We start from the raw sequence: 20,573 nt of genomic DNA, 5'->3' as shown, positions 1-20,573 counted from the left end.
GACTCATAGGAAATGGTGCAAGACAACAAAAACTGAACAGCCTTATCTATCAGCAGCATCTCCCTGACCAACCCTTGGAGAAAGTTCTCATTGACCCAGCATGCTTCTTTCACTGAGCACTTCATAAGGCCTCTTCGCATTATTTACCACAGACATCTCAAACTCCTTATTGCTGCAGCTGTGGAAGAATGACTTTAGAGCTTGCAGAACAAAAGACCTTCTCTGCTCTTTGCACTGCTGCAAAACACTACCTAAGGTAAAGAAAGGGGTGCAGGTGCCAGATTTCCCCCTCTCCCATTTGCTAATTTTAATATTTGGTCTACAGGAAGGTCAACATTATACAGTAATGTGTTGGCTTGGCTAAAAGCCAGCTAGCTGTATTGCTAGGACGACAATGGGGAAGTAAGGAAGGCTGAGAAGGGAGGTAGGAGAGTCCCTATAAGCAAGAGAAACCCTGATGATAAAAAAAACAAACCCAGAGAAAGAGATATGTCCATGGGTGCACATATATAAACTCTCCCCTAGGGCACCAAGACATGTACTATATAAATTAGCAAAAAGAGCTACCTTGATATCATCTAGAAATGCAATATCTTCTTTCTGTATTGCTTTGTCTGTCCATATTAAGGCACTGTAGGTCTTTGTCTTTTCCTCTTCACCTTCTTTCATACGACCAATTGCCTCTCTAAACAAAAGAAATTAATTACTCCCATAATATAAGCATAATTGTATAATGCTGTGAGCAAGAATGCTTGCAAAACTCCCACAGCATCACTTTGAAATCCCTTGCCAGCGATAATAAATACTGACCTGGTGACAAGCTGTAAATCTCGAACCTGTATTTTGTCTGAAGAGGTATTAATTGTCTGTGATATTTAAAAAAGAATCAGTTAGAAAAACTGCTCAGTTAGAGCAGAAACACATGTTTTATGAGTTCCAGGAGGTGCAAATGATTTACCTGCTGAAGTCTCTTCATTTCCTCAGCAGTAAAATGTATTCTACGAGGATTCACAAGCTCAATTGCAAAGGGCCTTCCTGGCAACATGCACAGTCATAAAACATAAAAACATGTTGTTCTAAATTAACGTTTGAATTTATGCAGGAAGGTTGGAAGGTGTGAAGATTGTCTGCTGTTATGCAAACAGGGATAGGACTTGCGGGTTTAGGGATATAGCATCAGATGGAAGGAAAGAAACAAGGGACTTTTTTTTGGCTACTAAACCCCAGTATCAGCAATAAGTGCAAATTAAAACTTCCCAGAAGACATCATGTACAAGTCTGTGCTAATTAAAAAATAAAATAAGAAAAAAAGTTAATTAGCTTATTTTCTGTCACCTACAGCAATGCCCAGGTGCAAGATGATGTTAAATCCCGCTCCCTCAGCTAAACATCTGTTGCAATAGCTCCACTTTCTGTGCTCAGGGCCAGGGATGATCCCCAGTATAAGCAACGCCAAGAGCTACACTACAAAGCAGACAGCAACTGAAACACATCATTGTTAATTTTGACTTTTTCTTTCCCCTCCTCCTTTAATTGGAAAGCAACTGACCTTTCTAAAGGACTCAAGTTCAGAAAGAAAATAAGGCCTTCCCCTCCCCAGTGACAGTGAGGCAACGTAGAAGGACTCAACAGAAACAAGACAGGAATCAGTCTGATACAAATGGCTTAAAAATAGGAATAAAATAAACCCCTCCTAACAAGCCATGCATTTCTATGCATCTCTGCAGCCATGGACACTGAAAAAGGGCTTCTATCTCAGTAGGATTTATGAAATGGTTCAGTCTTTGGGAATAAATACATAGATATCACTAAAATGTTTCTGAGAGAAGATTTCAGAGCATGACTAGGCACACACTTATGCACTTAGCATTAAATCTATTAGGGTATCTTCAGTTAACTATTTTGTTTATTTCTGTGTTTCCCAAGGGAGGTTCCAAGCCTTACCATTGCCTAGTGTTCTTACATCCACATCTTCTCTTCCAGAGGAAGAAAAATTAAAGCCTGTAACAGATTTGAACAAGGCAGGTGAGCTTTCATTTTACATTTTTAACACTCTCTACAGCTTTTAAAAGGTGAAATATTTTCTTTCTAAACTTGTTTGCAAATCTACTTCAAAGAGCTATCTTTATAAACTGAAGCCTGCACTTCGGGAACAAATCTGGGATAGTTACTGTTTATTGCATCAGATGTGCAAGTTTCTTGAAGAGCATTCCTTGTTCCTTGGCCTGAATGAGATTGCAACAACCCTGAAACTGTCCAAAAATACAGCAGCACAATCCTACAGGAATTTCACTAATTGTGTTCATTTCTTATCCAGATAATTTAAGTTTATGAATAAAATCAAACTGAGCTGTCTTCCTCCAAAACACAACTTATTATCCTAAAGATACCCAATGGTTTCCAAGGATATCAGAGGAATTTCTGCTGGTCACCTATCTGGAGAAAAGAGAAAGAAAATTCAAGTCCAAACTGAAAAGTAACCTCTGTGTATTTGGGGTTTGTTTCATCTTTCAAGCTACAAAAACGCGTTGTTGGATATTTAGTTTCCTTCACCGTATCCTCTCCACCTTTAAGCTTTGCCTGAAGGAGGGACTTGCTTTGGTATGTCCACATCTTTCTTGTACTGGGGAGCCCAGAACTGGATCCAGTACTCCAGATATGTCTCCCCAGTGCTGAGTAAAAGGCAAGTAAAAGGTGCCTCCCTTGACCTACTGGCAATGGTCTTTCTACTTGTTTATGTCTCTTCTCAACATGCACTACCACTGCGGTAATTCTGCAAGCTGAAATCAGGTGTTAACACAGAACTGCAACCGTAACATTCACATCATCAAGATCAACTGAGGAGCTATTTTAGTACGATAAAAGACACTGCATAAAACAAAGCAGTCATCTAATCACTCACAGATCATAGATAAAAAATGTTTACAAGTTTTGACTTGGAAGGATAAAAGTGGGATAAAGAAACACAGGTTTTTTTCCATTACACTGTTGTGTTAAGTGAGCAGCTACTAAGAAAAAATACCCTATTTATGATGAAAAATCTATAAGGCAAAACATCTTGAAAATACTTACTATCTGCTTTGAATTCTGCCATTAGATGCTCTGAAATCAGCTCTTCCACTGAGGATTCCAGCTTCCGCTCCCCATCAATAATCCAGGGAGTCTGAGGTAAATTCCTTGAGTATTTGTTGTATCTTCCTGTAAAAACCAACTATGTTACCTGCTGTCATTCTAAACCAATGGACAAAAACTCCAGTATTGCACATTTCACTTCCATTAAAGCCTTGTGAAAATAAATTTAGAGGCTTAAACCTGCTGTGCCTACAAGAGTTTCAGACTCCAAGACGGCCGGCTTAAAGGTAGACTCGGAGCATCTACTGCTGCAGATATACCTTCAGGTATAACCACAGTAACAAAGTGTACATAGCCTGACACAACAGGGAATGAACCCCAGGGGTTCAATGCCTAGTCTGAGCCAATTCTGAATGGCAAAAATTGAGGGTTTAATCAGAGCATGGTCTTGAACCAGCCTCCCATGTACCAAACTAGTGCTATACATATGCCCGTCCACCAAGGCATGCATGCCCCAAGAAATTCCCTCACCCTCCCGTATCGAGTAGTTCAGGTTTCAATCCAAGTTCTGCCATTGGCTGAATGTTTAACAAAAGAAACCCAAACTGAAGCACTTTGGCTCATTACAAGAAAAACCATGTGAGCAAAATGTCTCAATAGCATGAATTTCAAGAACCTTTCAAAGTTGTCATGCAAAGAGGTTGCCATCCTCTGACTGATTCCAGTCATAGTCTCGTGTTATGTCCCACTAGCACATCATATCCCATGACATGAGGACTGCTATAACCAAAGACCCAGTCTGACACGGATGACCAAGATGAGTTTCTTTCTTATTGACAGGTTTTATAAGAAGTGAAAATATGCACAAAACAAGGAACTCAATCACAATGAGTAACCCCCTGCACAACAAGTGTCAATCTGAAACCTTGCATATACAAAATAAAGTTCAAAGCAGTTGTGCATATTATACTGTCCCTCTGTCATCTCAATTCTTTTGGTTTTCAGTATCATATTTTCCCATTTCTAACAAGGTTTCCTTCTTGCATTTTGATCTGCAGAAAAACCCACACAAACAAATGGGAAATCTGACTAATACTGTTTCACTGGGGCACATAATGAAAGCACTATGACTAATCACTCAGCTTCACACTGCTAAATTCTCTTTCCATAAAATGGAAAAAGGAAAATACTAGTTTTTTTGCCTCTCAACTCCCCATTCTAATAATTTTAGCTTTTGAGCTGAAGAAGAGTGAGTTAAAAAAACAACAGGTGTTTCTCAGTTTGACAGCTTTTTCTGAACCCCTAAATTAAAACTGGGGGGGAAAATGATCACTAAACACCACAGATAAGGTCAAGAGGGCAATACCAACCCTGAAACTGTGCTTGCAAATTAAGATCCCATCTCTTTTAATAATAGCAAAATAACTGCACTGTACTTAATCAATTCTATTCTGTATTTAATTCTTCAAAAATTAAAGATAACATCCTGCCTGGGGCTTTGTTTGTTTGAGTGAGCTATAAACTATAAATCACAAAACCAATATTAAATCACATGTGGAAAGCTAACCTTTGTCTCCCTCTCCACATGGATGAATTGTGATCAAACCAATTCATCCAACAAAGCAACCTAAACTAAACCAGTGTGTTTAGAAAAGGCTAAAGGACACTGGATATCTTGGATTCATGAAGATGTACATCTAACTGTCTCCTCAGTAATTAAAAACAAGAAACAGGTATGTATAGAACATCAACTAGCCTGCCATTAGAATATTCACTTTTGCATTTTCTGGTTTCATTTTATATTTTTCTTTATTCAGAATTTGTACCATCCTTTTAAATATAGCATGCTGGAATTAAATTGTAGGGTTTAAAGAAAAAAGAAGCTGTTCGCTTATATTTAAATCAGTGGCTGTTTGTACACAGGACTAGGGGAACAGTAAATACTCTTGCAAGCAGGTAATAAAACAGCTGAATCATCTCAAATCAGGGACAGCAAGTGTTGTTGCAGTACTTGTCTCACCCAATTATTTCAGATGCTATCTTGGTTTCGATGGGGGGAACTGAAAGAGCTAAGCTTTCCAAAATTTAATCTTTATTAATCCCATTAATATTGGCAGTTTTGGGTGGAATAATATGCAGATAAATCCAAATCAAACCTGCTTCTGGATAAACCCACTCAATGAGGCACAAAGAAAGTTGTTTTACATCTTCACATCATCCTGTGCTGTCTCCAGAAGAGAGAACTCCTCCATCTCTCAAAGTAAAAAAGAAACAATGGAAAGGAAAAGGAGGATATTGCTAAAATATCCAGAAGGGAGTGTGTGCACACCGGGAGCAGCCCAAGTGACATGTTCCCCTCCTGCAGCTCCTACCATGGGAACCCTACCTTGGCCCAGCTGCCTGCAGCTCCCACACCTCTCCAATCACATTCCACCACAGACTATCTCTAAGTTTAAATTCACAATGTAAGAGCAGGCAAAGAGTTTTGATTTGAGCCTGTTATGTGTAATTTCTAACTTCTGACAAAATCATGTCTTCAGCAAAGGCAAGTTTAATTTCTTCCCCTTTCAAATAAGTCCATTCTCGGAAAGAGCAAGATTTGTTTCTTTGCTCCTTATACTTCAATACATAAATCAACAAATTGCAAGAATCTCCTGAATCTCATGGCAGTATTACAAAGTTATGTTTAAGACAACAGAGCAGCAAATAAAATGGATCACTTTACCAGCCACAAAAACTGCACCATTATTGCACTGAATTTCCAGAGCAACACAGAGGTTCTTTGGTGAACTTGGGGGACATGGAAAATGCCTGTATAGAAAAAGATTAAAAATATAGTTATACCAGAACGTCATGGAGCGTCACCACAGTAATAATGGCATGAAAGATGATGATTTCAGTTAGACAAAACACAGCTATGGTGTAAACTCAGCATTCACATTAAAAGGTGGATGAAGAAATGGATAAACATGAAGCAAATCAAAACGACTGCATTGCAAATACTTTTGTCAATGTCAGTGAACATTAGCAAAGTGTAACACTTCAAAGTGTGTTAATATGATGTACCACACTATAGCAATAATGAAACTAAATACTGCCTGAAACCTACCTTCAGGACCTATTACTAAATCTTTTTTGGGAATCAAAGCAAAGATTTGATTTTTGTGCAATTAAGCACAGTGAACTACAGAGAAAATGTCTGTTGATGTCTTCCCACTGCTTGTGATTTTTACCATATTACAGCACTTGGTGTTTTCTTAAAACTCAACTCTTAACATTTTGGAAATATGGGAAAAAGCCTTTCTTGTAAAGAGAAGCTGGCCTTGTAAACGCTAAGGTTCAAAATACAGAAGGAAGTTCCATGATTTCTAAATCTCTTCTGTGGTTTCGGGGACGTACATAAAGATTTTTAAATGTAAATGATTGGCAATACTACAAGAAACTGTTTTCATTTCTAACTGTTCTAAATCCCATGCCAGCCCAGAGATCTGCAGAGCTGTACTGCCAAAAGCACAGAGCAGAACTGCAGCTCTCTGACTCACAGTTTCTCCTTCTGAGTTAACCAACCAGCGAGGCACTTTTACTAATGGGAAAAAGCCCATCATTTATGTCATGTCCTGTTATATCCATCCTCTGTATCTTAAGCGTTTTAAGATTACCCCTTAATTAAAAGATCTGGAATGACATTCTATTACCAGAAGAAGAGAAAACACATTTTACCCAGTAAACTAGAGAATTTAAACAATTAAAAGTTCTTTTATAGCTACTTCTTACCCATCTAATATTTTCCTTCCCATCCTAACTCTAGATAAAAGCACAATACTAAGAACTAGTTTCAGTATATACTTACTTGAGAAAATCCTCTTCTTTTATCTTCTCTAGGGCTTTTATAACTGCCATTCTAGTGAAAACAGACTGCACAATGAAATAAAAAAATGAGTCAAGAACTAAGAGAAGCTAAGAAAGGATATGCTAAGGAAGAAAAAACCCTAAAACATACACACTGTAGGATTCTTACAATATAGTGGTTTCACTTGTGTTTTGTGTTTTCTTATGCCTCAAAGCAACTCCATATGAGCAAGAACACACTGTGATCTTGACCCTAATTTTAATAGGGCAAAGAGCAACAGGTAATTTTGCCAGAATCTATTAAAGTCACTTTACTCACAACATGAAATCAATACGACTAATACAGCTGACAGATTGGAACATAACAGTTATTTAGTTGTAGAACTAAGATTTGCCCCTTTGTTTCTAGAAGACAGGTAAAAACTGTAGCATATGTTTCCTCACTGTTTTTACACAGTAAAAAATAACAAGGCTTTCAGCAGGTCTACAGTTACTGTCACACTTCCAAATAAACCTACTCTAACTCCTTAGAATATTCAACTGTTAACCCTGCCTGTTGATTAGCTGAAAGAAATGCTAAGCATATCTCTGGAAACTATCTTATTTCAGAAGACATACGAAAGTAAGAACAAAAAAGTACTGCTTGGGAGCTCATGTCCAAATTTGCAAAACAGATTAAAAACAGAGTCTTAAATCCATGAACATAAACCTAAACCAGCTTCCCCATTCTCAAGAGTTAAGTATACCTAAGCCCCAGCTTTTACATCAGTGACAGTAGGCAGCTAGTTCTTCCGAAAATAAGACTGTTGAGTAGGTATCTGTTTTTGAAGTTCAAAAGTTCATTCATACTCAGAAGTAAGGGCTCTGAATGGTAGGGCTTGGTAGTTCCTGAACTGTGGAAGGCAAGCAACTTCAGGCTCCCAAGCTGCATCAATTCACAAGGGTGAACTGATAGTAAAAGCAGTAATAATAGTACAGTAGTGGCAGGATGGAATAATATGCAGTGGCTGGAGTCACAACTATCAACCTCTGTGCATAGCCAGGTACTGCTGTTGATACCTCAAGTGAGGCTAAGGCAGAAAACACAGAATTTAAGTTCCTAGAGCAGGAGAAACAAGTGTTGTAACAGGTGAGGTGGAATCCTGCTTTAGGAAGGCTGAGGACAGTAGGTCTCTTGGTCAGCTGTGAGATCAAACCCTATTGCCCAGGGTTCTATCCAGTCAGGTCTTCAAATCCTCCAAGGATGGACCCTGCACATCCCCTTTGCACAACCTGCTCCATTGTCCAACTGTCCTCGTGGTAAAAATGGCTTTTCATATCTACTCTGAACCTCTCATTTCAACTTATTTCCGTTGTCTCTCATGTTTCACCATGCACTGTGATGAGCAGCCTGGCTTCCTGTTCTCAATAATCCCTCTATTGGTAAGAGATTGAGTTGGGTCCTCCCTAAAGCTTTCTCTTCTCTAAGCTGAAGAAGTCCAGGTTCCTCAGCCTTTCCTCCTAGGGCATGTGCTTCAGCCCCCTGACTTGATGGCCATCTGCTGAATTTCCAATTTAATGATGTCTTTTATTGCAAACTGGATTGGGAATTTGGGAAAAAAACCCTGAAAAATACTGGGTCACTGTTTGGGACAATTTAAGTCTTTGGTCTAACATGGAGTTCCTGGATGCCTTCAGGATAGCTGGTCTTTCTTCTTCTCAGCATAATTAGAGATAATAGCACTGCCCTTCCTCATAGAACAGATGAACTGGGACACCCTTAAAGTAGCAGCACATTTAACTATCTATCTACAGCAGATGAGACAGAAATCTTCACTCAGAACCCAGTTTTTATACTACTTCTCTGATTAACAGAGCCCTTGAAGCTTCAAGTACAGCTTCTGTATAAGCATTAACCTCTACTGGCTCTTCAGAGCTGGTATTTTTTGCTCTAGATTCCCCTACATCTTGTTGCCTTTGTGGTTTTAACAGCCAGACCCTGCTGGTTTAGCTCCTTATTTGGGATTTCCCCTCTTTTAAAGGAAAGCAATGCAGCAACCAGTGAGTTACAACAATACAATCCTTCTTAAAAAAGACTTGCATTTCTTGGTCAGGTGGAGTAGAGTAGGCAGAATTCCTGGGTCAGATTGCCTCTGTCAAATGTCAGGAGCCTCTTCACCAGAAAGAATAAAAGGCCTTGAACAGGCTTCTGACGGAAGTTACTTGTTCTCCCTCTGATCACACCAACTGTCCTACTTGTATCAGTTTCTCTCCAACTGTTTTTTTTATTCTTAAATGTCCTCTTTTCCATCAATGATTTTGTGTGTGCTCAGGGTCTGCAACAAGTGGCAAGGTCCCTTTTCTTCCCTCCCCTCCTCCAGAGGTAGACAGGATAAAACCATCCTGCATGTATTGTGTCTTTCGTCCAGATCACAGCACATGAAAACTGCAGTGTGATCACTTCCGTTTTGGCTGCAGAATCTCATCTTCACAATGTGACTTATCTGAACTGTTTCACCCACAGAGAGCTTGAGGATCATCTTTTATGCTACTTTTAATGCATGACAATCAAGTTCCTAGATTTTAAGGGAGGTATTTACAGAGAACATTCCTAAAATTATGGCCTTTAGACAGTCTGGAAAAAGAATGACCCAAAGAAAAGTACCAAGCTCTTAGTTTTCCTAAGCAGGAAAATGTTAAGTGAATAAAGGAGACTATTTTGAGACAATAGAAAACTAGAGAGATTTCTGATGAAGGAAAAATAGACATTAAACACTGACTGAATACCCAGGTAAGTTCTTCGTTGTAGCTACTGCTGTGAAAGTCTGAATGTCAGAAAAGAAATACAACAATGATGAGATCCTACCTGTTTGTTCTTTGCTGGTTTGAAACAGTCTGGACAGGCTGTGGCTCTAAATAAAGAAATCAGAATCAGTTGTACTCTTACAGAAGAAAAGATAAACAGACTTACAAGCATAGCATGTACCCAGTCTTTGTACCAATATGTCTAGTATCTCACTTCCACAGCTTAGCACAGAGCAGATTTTACAATTAACTTTATCCCAGGTCACAACTGGCAGAAGGTGTGTGGTGCTCGATCTAGAGAAAAGTCATGGACAAAGCTGTGTAAGCCTCTTTTGCTCTGACCAACAGCAATGTGTCTCAGCTTTGAGATGGGACGAAAAAGCACACAAGGAGTTTAGCTGTCAGTCCTTTCCAATCCTTCTCGACAAAGGTCATGATTTTGTTTAAGTTCCATGCAAGATGTGCTGACATCTTGAAATCTACACTTGCTGTTCTTACACAATGCACACTACAAACTAGAGATTCAAACTGCTGCTTCTGGATAGGAAAATTCATTACTAACCCCAGGTGCTCAATACCATTTGTGCGTTGCCTCTTCAGAAGGAAACTATTGGTTGTTTCATGAAAGTGAAAGCCAAGTCAGTGAAACACTTTTTCTGAGTACTGTAGAGGAAGTTGCTGTTCCTATTGGTTGATTTCTATGTATGCAGTTAGAGATTATTTCTAGCCTCCAACACAATTTATCATGTCTTGCTGGTGCTTTTCAAACCTTCTGTAACTACTTTAGACTATAAGGAAGCAGGTCTGTCCTCTTGCTATTTTTGTACAAGAAACTTGCCTGAGCAGTTTGTGACACAAAGCATCACAAACTGCCTCTTCCACTATTTCAGTATCACCTTACCTTTAAACAGAAATCTCCAAATATAAGCTATCAGGAGCCAATTCAATCTTCCATGTCAAACCCAGCACACCTACCTGCACATAACTGTGGAAGAACAGCTTGAGAGATGAGAAATTGCACACACTATACTTTGAAATCTCACCCCAAAGTACACCTGGAGGACTTCTCCAGGTTGAAACAAGATCCTACTTTGCTTCCACAAAAAACATGACTGCCATTACTAGAGCATGACAATTGCCAAATTTACCCTATTTACAAAAGAAATCAAACCACTGCCCAGAGTGTTTTGTGGAATATGCCCAGAGCCAGCCATTCAGAGGCAGAATGCCTTGACACCTGAGAAGCTACTATGTAATTAAATTAGGTAATATGCTATTACTTCAGAAAAATGTCTATTAAAACCTTAATTGCTCTTTAAGTACGCTACAAAGAGAAGGCAAATAAAGGGATATTGTCAAGTCACATGGAATAAAGCTGAGTAGTTGGAATGTGGAACGGAACTTCTTCACAGCTTTCACCGCTGTAACTACTCCGCTTGGAGCACTGACATTGGCACCATGACATGCTCCACATGAGTACTTTTAAAATGGCACAAGAAGGATGGAAAGGTGAGCTGAAAATAAGAGCTGAGAGGTTTCAGAGGAAGGAAAAGCACTACAGGAAACAAGAGCTGATCAAGTAAAATGAAATAAATAGGAACAGAAGGGTGCAGGATCCAGAAACACTCGAGTTTTTACAAGATTGCAGGTACCATTATTTAGAATTGTAGTTTGGCCATAATATTTTCTCCCCCTTTTGCCCAGACCTGAAGACACTGGAAAGAAAAGACGTTCAGCAAACACTAGTAATCCATTCCTCCTAATACCTGGTCTGTCACCAAGCATGCATTCCCTTCATCCCCCAAGCCAAGCCAAGTGAAAGATGCCATTGCTGAAAACCAAGGAGGTGGCAGATTGGGCATTCAAACAAAGATCACAAAGTGCCAGAATGGGCAAAATCAGGGGAACAGATAAAGATTGCAAAGGAAATCTCTAGTCTCAAGAGATGAATTCACTATGCAACAGAGAAGTCTACGCTGAGCCTCTTTCTATGCTAAGATTTAACTTGCAGTAGGAGCACGAGTGATGAAACTGAGTGAATCTTTGATTTTCCAGGAAGCACCAGCAAATGGGAAGAGTGAACCTGATTATCCAGAATAAACTACAGTTTGAGAAATCAGATTAAATGGCAGCTAAATTCACAGAAATGTTTTGCATCTTTATGTATAGCAAATACCCAACTGGGCCAGGCCAAAAACTATGTGTAGTGACCAGGGAACTTCTGTTTTCATCAACCAGCTAAATTGGATTAACTCCCTTAAAGCCTTCCTGCCCATCCATGTCTCCTATAAGAGCAGGAAAACCTATGTATGACCTCAAAAGATTTCCCCACCTGCAACTACGTGGTTTGAATTTATCTTTATAAATGACACAGCTATATGGAAAAGGGTTGAAACTGAACAACTTACCTGAATGTTCTCCTTCCAGTTAAAATTCTGGATTATTCTGTATATAGGCTTTAAGACACAGAATTAACCAGAGATGATGTAACTTTAAGCTCTGCAACTCTATCTGAATACGAGGAAGTTTAGATGTAGCGCCCATTGCAGTTTATAAACACGGCGTGTTCTCATCTGTAGCAAATCCAAACCAACAATGTTGCACAATTTTTAGATAAAGATCTTTTGTTATTTCTACAAAAACTTACAGGAAATGGCACTCCTCATCTGTTTCTGGGTGAGCGAAGACCACACTAACTTCAAACAAACTCTAAATTGAAAAAACAAAAGAAAAAAGCAGAAGGTAAGAGGTTTTTAAATAAACAGGGAGGATATTCCCAAGCATCCTTATTGTAGGATTAGAAAAACAGTAAAGAGGTAGGCAAAAGAGAAAGTAACCCATTTATTCTACCACAGCCTCAATGTGTGCCATAATAGCATTTGCATTTCTGAAGTAAGCAAGGATTATCTGAGAGCACTTCAAAACCATGAGTGACCTCCACATCATAGACAGCGGCCCCATTCTGCGCAGGGGGAACTGAGTCAGAGGCAGTGTATGCTCAAAGCCTATTACGGTCACTAAACTTCACAAACCTTCTGGGAGAGCAGTGCATAGCACGGAATAAAGATAAAACCCTGTAGTAGTCACCACTGTAAAATTTTGTCAGGGGCTTTGTTTGCAATGACTGGATGGCCTTGGGGCAAAGACAGGCAACACGTCCTAGTGGAATGACAGCTAGACCAGAAACTCTAGTGTAATCTCAGTTCTACCCCCAATTCCCTCTTTGGCCTTGGGCAAACAACACTCATTACTTCTGTTATTCAGATACCAGGATACCTCAAGAGGGCTATTGAAAAGATTGGCTAATATTCAAGAGCCTTGTAGATAAAGAGCACTACACAAGTAACTTTTATGGTACAATGATGTCTGGAGTGGCTCAGTGCCCAAGCACTGCAGAGCTTTTGCTAACTTGGTATGCAGGAAGTTTGTTTCTTCTTGGATCATCTTCAGGATAACTGAGCATTTCTTTCTTCACTAAGACAAAAGGCATGCTTTCAATTAGCACTGCTGGGAAAAGACAAACTGTAATTATAATGAAAGCTGGCAAATCAACCTAAAGACTAAATGAATCTAATCCTGGGGTCAGTCCTATGGCTGAGGACAAGTTAAAACTGCAGACTGCCTTGTCCTCAGCAGGAATTTTACATTCAAGATGATGGTGTTTCTGAATTTGCCTGGCAACTCCTGAATGTCATGTTCAGTGAATGCATTTCAGAAACATTTTAAGGTTAGTCAGAATCTGAAAGTTGAAAACAGGGTTTGAAAAAACATTTCTATTGCCTACTTACAGGTACTGCAGGTTCCAACATGCCTATCTCTAGTATTTATTAAAGCGAACAAGGACCAGTCTTTCCTCTTTCAGTGTGTTTCAGAAACAGTATGTTAAATTCTAGGGATAAAATGTAACAAACTGAACAATTGATCTCACAGAGCAGTAACAGTGTTGGCAGTAATAGGAGAGCAAAGAAGTTACGTGTGAACATTCCTTAGCCTCTGGAAAGCAGAGATCCTGGAAAATGAGAAAACTGAAGAAGTCTCGTTCATAAAAGGAGGATACCAGCCCTGGGGCAAGATACTCAGCAAAAGACTATGATGGTTTCAGAAGATGCAATGATCTATGTGTACAAAAATGAAGATTGGACCCCTCAGTATGAGATTTGGAGATCTCTGGTTAAAAAAACTTCCCCCCTGTTCCCCCTACAGTGACTGTAAGAGCAGTGCAACTTGTTTATCTGTTAATAAGGGGAAAGAAGTATATATTTCCCCCCTTTTATTTAAGTGTATATATATAAGGTGTGCACATATATAAGTGTATAAACACAAACATATCAAAAAAAAAGAGAGGAAAAAAAAAAGAGAGAAAAAAGTGTTATCTTATTTATACACCACCTTTCCATCAGCAGGAACACCCAACTCTTCAGACAACTGGGGATGAATAATCCACTTATAAGCTTCTTTCAGCTGAACAATGTCATCCTTTGCCAAGGAAAGGCCCAGATTTCTGAATCACAAAGAAATAATAACTTGCACAGGGGTCTGTCAAACACAGATCCATGACACATAGTATTTCAAGACAAACTTAAGTAACTAATGCCAGGTAAACGAGTGATACACAAATAAAACCAGACTGAAGCACTAAGCATACATACCATGGCATGAAAGAACGAAAGGCTGTTACAGGACCTCTGTAACAGCTCTAAATCTTTGTATTGAATTAAAAAATGTTGAGGAAATATTAAGGCCAGACCAAGATTCCAAGTAACATGCTTCCTAATAAACACATAAAACTTTGGCAGGGAGTAGCTAAAGGTGTAGCTAACATCAGCTCAAGCACGGGTAGGACTATGTTTCCTCCTTCCTGCCAGACCTGGATGCTGACACGGCACAGCATGGTAAGTAATACCAGTCCATTGATCCCACTGAAAGCAAACCCTAATCCACCAAAAAATGTTTTTTTCAGCCAGATCAGTGAGATGATCACCTCTCCCAGTGGTCACATAAGTACTTATGCTAACACAAGAAAGACAGAAGGTACATGCAGATGGAGCCAAGAGCCTTCTGGTAGTAAAACATCTAGTTCAGCCTAAGTAAACTGAGTATCTGGAACAGGGCAACACTTGTGCTACTTGCTAAGGAGCCTCCTGTCCAGCTTCCACCCTAAGTAAATATCTTGTTCTGCCCTGTTTCTAGTGTTTTTTTCACTAACATTTAAATATAGATTCTTTTTTGTTTAGTGCAAAAGAACATGCACTGAGGAAACTCGTGCCATAGCTTCATGGTCCATCAAAAGTTGCAAAAGTCTTTCCAGAGATTACCTGGAGAAGAGCTGAGAAAGAGATGTACAAAAATCCTTTGTTTAAAGGATTTAAATAGGTACAAGACTAGGCCTTGACTATTCTTTGCCTACAGAGAGAGAAGTTAAAAGGAGCAGATGCCTGTAAGGATGCCGGCATATGATTTCAAACCACTTGTTTGGGAACTTACACAGCAAAGCCTATGTCCTCCTATACAAATGGCACCAATGATAGGCTATGTGGGCAATGCTTGCCCTAAAGGGCCTCATCCTCTCTCAAGCAATTTAATGAAATAATTACTTTCAAATTAGTCTCAAAGTAGAACATGATTCATCATCTTTTCTCCATCCCTGGTAGCGTTCAAGACCAGGTTGGACAGAGCCTTGGGCGACATGGTCTAGTGTGAGGTGTCCCTGCCCATGGCAGGAGGTTGGAACTAGATGATCTTAAGGTCCTTTCCAACCCTAACTATTCTATGATTCTACGGTCTTTCAATCTAGCTTACTACGAATATCTGGAAATGGTACTTCCAGTCAACATGAATTCCACCAAAGACTACTTCAGTATCCTCAACTAACTTTGAGACAAGTGGATTTCTTTCCTCTTGCCAACAAAGACAACTCATCTGTTCAAAATGGCTCTAGTATGTTCTCATTTGGCCAGGAGTGGAAGTGTCCTGGAACAGACAAAGAGTCAAGTGTTTAAATTGATTTCAAAACACTGAGGTATAAAAAAGAAGAGTCAAAACTAACTTGCACCCACTGCACTAATGTCTTTCTTGCTACAGTACTGACTTTTCACCATTATCTGACAATTTTCAGTCACTATTAATGTTACCTAAACCTGATATGGTGGCAAAATGAAGAGGGCTGTATTTCACTCTCTTCTATGTACAAGAAGATTCTGACTCATGGCATCATGGCACCTCTGAGGACCATTAAGTTAATGCAAAGCTGTACAGTTGGACAGACAACCTACACTCCGAGTTGAAACACTACGTCCTCATAATCACACTGTGAGGCAAAAGAGATAAGAAACTCCAAAAAAGGTCAAACCAGGTTCAGAAAAACCCAAAATAACACAAAACAACCAAAAACCACCAAACAAAAACCAGGTGCCGTTTTATCCTTTGTAAACAAAAAGAAAGAAACTGGACAACTGGACTAGACTATAAAATCAGCTTCTTCTCTGCTCATCATTTATACAGACAAATGGTGTCTATACGAAAGAGTTCTTGTCAGACAGACAGCAAAAGCTATGCACGATAAAAAGTTAAAATAATAATAATTAAAACCCAAACAAATAAAATGACAGCATATCCCAATTCTGACTTTCCTTATGGTTAGTTTTGAAGGTACAAAGTAAGTCAAAATCATGGCCAAGCACATAGGAAGTGAGTGTATATATTCCACAACTGTTAGCAAAAGTACCTTTAAATGAAAGCAACTGTCTTGACCTCAAAAATATGGCTTTAATTGCTTGGTTAAAATTTTCTCTTAACGCACACGTCTCTGCAGGTCCACTGCATTAAGTGGTTTCTCATTTCTACTCTGCTGGAAAAAAAGTTACAGGAAGAGTATCTCTCCTTTCGCTAAATCTGGAGAACTCTCTAATAGAAGTGGTATGAGGGTTGCCAAAAGACATTACTCACCTCATTTCCTGTTTTAACACCAGCCAAGCAGCACGCTATAGGTCACCAGCCATGCCCAGGAAGAAGAGAGGGGGAGAGAAAAACCGAAAGCAAGTGAAATTAAGGCTCAAAACTCCCAACAACTGAGACACCGTTAGCAAAAACTCAGGACAAAAAGGAAGTATTAGGATTTTAATTTAACTTTTGCTTTAGAAGTGGAAAGACAAAATTGGTGTTTGTAAGACATCACTTTGCAATTCACCTCAAAACCTACCTGGCTTTAAAAAAAGAGAAATCAGGCTGCACCAAACACACTTTGAAAGTTGCTATTAACACTAAAACTACAAAAAGACTCCGACAGCCTAAGTCAGGAGCAACTAGCTGTTATCTAAGTTGGGAGCAACTAGCTGTTATCTACCATACAGAGAAATGAGGAGCAAAAGAGAAGTGCCTAAGTGGACGGTCTATGAAAACTGACATGACATATAAAGAAAAAATAAATCAAATTCAGTTATAATCCATTACAAAAACCACGAAAAAAAAGACATACTTGGTCTCATGGTAATCACAAACCCTTTCCCTGATTGCCCTCTTATTTAAAGCACACCACTTAGTTCAGGAGACACAGGCTGAATACGGGAAAGCTGAGGAACAGACGGAATGATTGTAGAAGTCAGAGGGAGCTTTTAGTGCAAACGCTCGAGTTCACTAACAATTTCTGATCACACAGCATAGGTAGGAATGGCTGAAAGATGTGATTGTCCTCAATCTGTGCATTGTAAATACTTCCTCAAACTCTACTCCTCTCCTCTTATATATCTAAAGAAACATAATGTAGCCCCTTAGATGCAGCACTGCCCAGGAAAGCAGGTCAGGAACCATCACTCAGGTGTCCCAGCTAACAAATGGAACTCAGCAGTATCAGAATTAACAATGCTTATAACAGAGGGCAAAAGCAGACTTAAAATTGCCATGGTATGAAAGGACAATAGAAAAACACAAAAGTAAGCACAAAGGAGCAACAGCCATCAAAGCAGTGCAACACTAATAGACTTCAGCAAATTCAAAAACCATCAAGAAATTAAAGACTTCCAAACAACATTGCTTATGCCAAAAGCTTCTCAAAGCATATCCTTCCCAAACTCTGCTCTGGGAGCCAAACATTTTAGAGGTGCATCTCTTTGCAGCCTCATTCACTTCTCTTCGTACTGATAAATTGATTCTACAAGACCATCTATCATTTCAGTGTAGTAACTGTTCAGCACTTTAGGCTTTAGATTTTGCCTCTGTGGGGGCCAAGGGTGACTGCCATTCTCTGCACCACAATGAAAACATACCTTACTAACCTGAAGTGCATTACCGTTCACCAGAATTTTCTATTAGGTCTTTAATTAGGTGGAAAAAAAGTGTTGTTGGACACAGGTATTCAGAAGACCAGTACAATGTTTCCATTTCAACTGAGTGCCTATCAGTGCAAAAACAATGAATAAGAAGAACTCCCCTCATACTTCCTCCAACAAAGCAACAACGTTTTCAGTTCTTCCTTTACTAATAACAGAAAAATAATACATGAAGACTGGCAGAATAACCTCTTACTAATAGAACCTGTACTGTCAACATACAGTCTGGATGCCTAGTCTCACCATGCTCACTGAAGATGAACTCCAAAAATAAGTTGTTTGGCTTGAAACAACTACAAAGAAAAAAATCAGAATTAGTAGTTTTCAATCTGTGGACTGCAGACTACTAGCAAAGCGTCAGAGAAAGGAGACTCCATACACTTGTCATACAACCATAGATACATATAAAATGTCCAAAAGAATTGGTATTTCAAAAGCAGTGAACACCACCCATTTAAATCCTGCAGAATTTTAAACCCCTCCCTGTCTTTCTTTCTTCAGATACAATGCTTTAAGAGTAACCTTCCCCCAAACCCTGTCAAAAGGATTACCATCTATTGTAAAGGAAATAACTCTGATGCAGAGGTTTGAAAACATGTATCACATTTTAAGGAGCAGAGACAGGACCACAACATCTCTTCATTGATATCAGAAGGAACCACATCATAGATTTCTTTTACATGCTGATAGAGAAACTCCATCAAAAAAAAAAAGGTCTATTATCCTTCTTTTGGTACATCTAACAGAATGAGGAGATCCTAAAAACAGTGCTAGAAATATAAAGGGGAAAGAGGGATAGTAGAGAGAGGAAACAAACTTTGTTAGATACACAATACACCAAACTGCACACTGCTGAACAAAATAAATATCGTTGTATTGGTGGAATGCTGTTTACTCAAATTCACTGTGATTCATTATCCTGCATATGCAGACAGTATGAGTAAGACTGCTGCACAAAACACCATGAAGTATATTGTAATCTTGTTTGCATAATAACCCAGATAAAATCATAAATAAAAAGAGTTTCCAATTGAAATTCCTTGAACATAATTCTGAAGTAGAGAATATGACAACCATAGAACCGGGTCTAGAAATATGCACTTGACAAATGCCAATTTAAAAAATCTCCTATGCCTTGATTTAAAGCACGTGTAGGTTTGGTATTCAATCAGGTGGATAACCTCACTTCTTCCCCCTGTTTTATGGGGGTACACTCACAAAACAAAGAAAACTTCTGCATGTAAGTAGTGCTGCTAAAATGAGAGCACAGGTCAGATTTCATCTCCTCTCTCTTGACTTCAAAATTGAAAGACAATTAAAGAAATTACTTTTCCCCTTCAATGAAGAGGGAACAATAGATTGGGGTACTGTGAGCACGGAAGCCAAAAGATCCCAAATTCCAAATGACATTCAAGCACCAAGCCAGCCAAAGCCCTCTACTCTCTCCCAGCTGTATGTGAAACAGGGGATCAGATCCCTCTACTCATAATTACTTTATGTTTGTGAAGTGGTTTGAAAATGAAAAATGCTCATTACAGAGCTCAAGCCTGCAGGGCAATGCTCAACAGCAAATATATTTCTGAAACACACTAGCTTAGGCACTATATTGATTACAAGCTGCAGGATATTATTCTAATGCTATCTGAGGGATCACAGTGGCAACAGTTGAAATACCATGTGCAATCCCAGCCACGGCATTTTTTCACTTTATTAGAAAAGTGCTTCGAGATGGGGAATTCCACGATGAGGTATACACAGTCCTACAGGGAGTAATGACTACAGATGCTATTTGCATCAATGTCCTTGTAGCAAGAACCAGGATGATGGATCACGACTGAGACCACGGACAGAGCTAACAGTCACCCTTTTGAAGGGCATGACTAGCTTCAGATTCTAATATAGTTGTCTGACATAAACTTGGGACTCCTGTATTTATGATTTATTTTAATCAAATATCCTACTTGTGGAAAGAGGTGATAGCTTCTCTGCATTACAGATACAAATACTATGCAAATGTAAATTTTATGTCCCACTCTTCTTCAGCTCCGGTCGTACAATTTTGACTTGGCAGGATGACAACTGTCTAAATTAGTTGAAGGCAATATTAAAAGGCAGTTTCTGGGTTTTTTTGGTTAAAAAGAAGTCAGAGAACATTGTATGTCACACAAAAGGTCAGTGGGAGGGAGGCTGTCTTTAGGGTGTCCTTTTGTGATAAAATTACATATGTTCTTGTACAGTGCAGTTCCAAGAATTAAAAGCAGAATTTAACAAAAGACCTCTTTTTAACACAAAGCACTCTGAGATATTTGAGATGTTTTGACATATTATATCACTTGCTGCTTTTCCATAACCGTAGAACAGGAATTGTTTTTACCATTTTTAAGTGATAAACAGATAGGCACTAAATAAAACCTCATGGTTTTAAAGAGGTTCTTTCTCCACCATCACCCATTTTCAGCCCTTCAGTTAGAACACAGCTACACAAACAGCTGCTTTAGCATTTGACAAGACTGAAGGGATGGAATAGAAGGGACAGGAGGAACT

At 39.1% G+C, this 20,573-nt stretch overlaps 1 protein-coding gene across 5 annotated transcripts in view; it reads right to left on the bottom strand.

Moving 5' to 3' along the window:
* PUS10 (pseudouridine synthase 10) overlaps window positions 1-20,573 on the bottom strand; it is a 32,403-nt gene that overhangs the window by 3,470 nt on the left and 8,360 nt on the right. For all 5 annotated transcript variants that reach the window (XM_030489942.1, XM_030489943.1, XM_030489945.1 and 2 more), the window contains 11 exons: window positions 16,651-16,685; window positions 14,095-14,206; window positions 12,353-12,414; window positions 9,767-9,812; window positions 6,923-6,987; window positions 5,798-5,883; window positions 3,073-3,198; window positions 1,945-2,001; window positions 959-1,035; window positions 811-866; window positions 568-685 (listed from right to left, as the gene is read on the bottom strand). In XM_030489942.1, the coding sequence (XP_030345802.1) occupies window positions 568-685; window positions 811-866; window positions 959-1,035; window positions 1,945-2,001; window positions 3,073-3,198; window positions 5,798-5,883; window positions 6,923-6,987; window positions 9,767-9,812; window positions 12,353-12,414; window positions 14,095-14,206; window positions 16,651-16,685 (840 nt within the window). The remainder of the gene's footprint in view (window positions 1-567; window positions 686-810; window positions 867-958; window positions 1,036-1,944; window positions 2,002-3,072; window positions 3,199-5,797; window positions 5,884-6,922; window positions 6,988-9,766; window positions 9,813-12,352; window positions 12,415-14,094; window positions 14,207-16,650; window positions 16,686-20,573) is intronic.

The sequence above is a fragment of the Strigops habroptila genome, chromosome 6, assembly GCF_004027225.2.
Source record: "Strigops habroptila isolate Jane chromosome 6, bStrHab1.2.pri, whole genome shotgun sequence".
Taxonomy (NCBI): domain Eukaryota; kingdom Metazoa; phylum Chordata; class Aves; order Psittaciformes; family Psittacidae; genus Strigops; species Strigops habroptila.
Note: the sequence above shows the minus strand (reverse complement) of the source record. Positions and strands in the feature narration are given on the sequence as shown.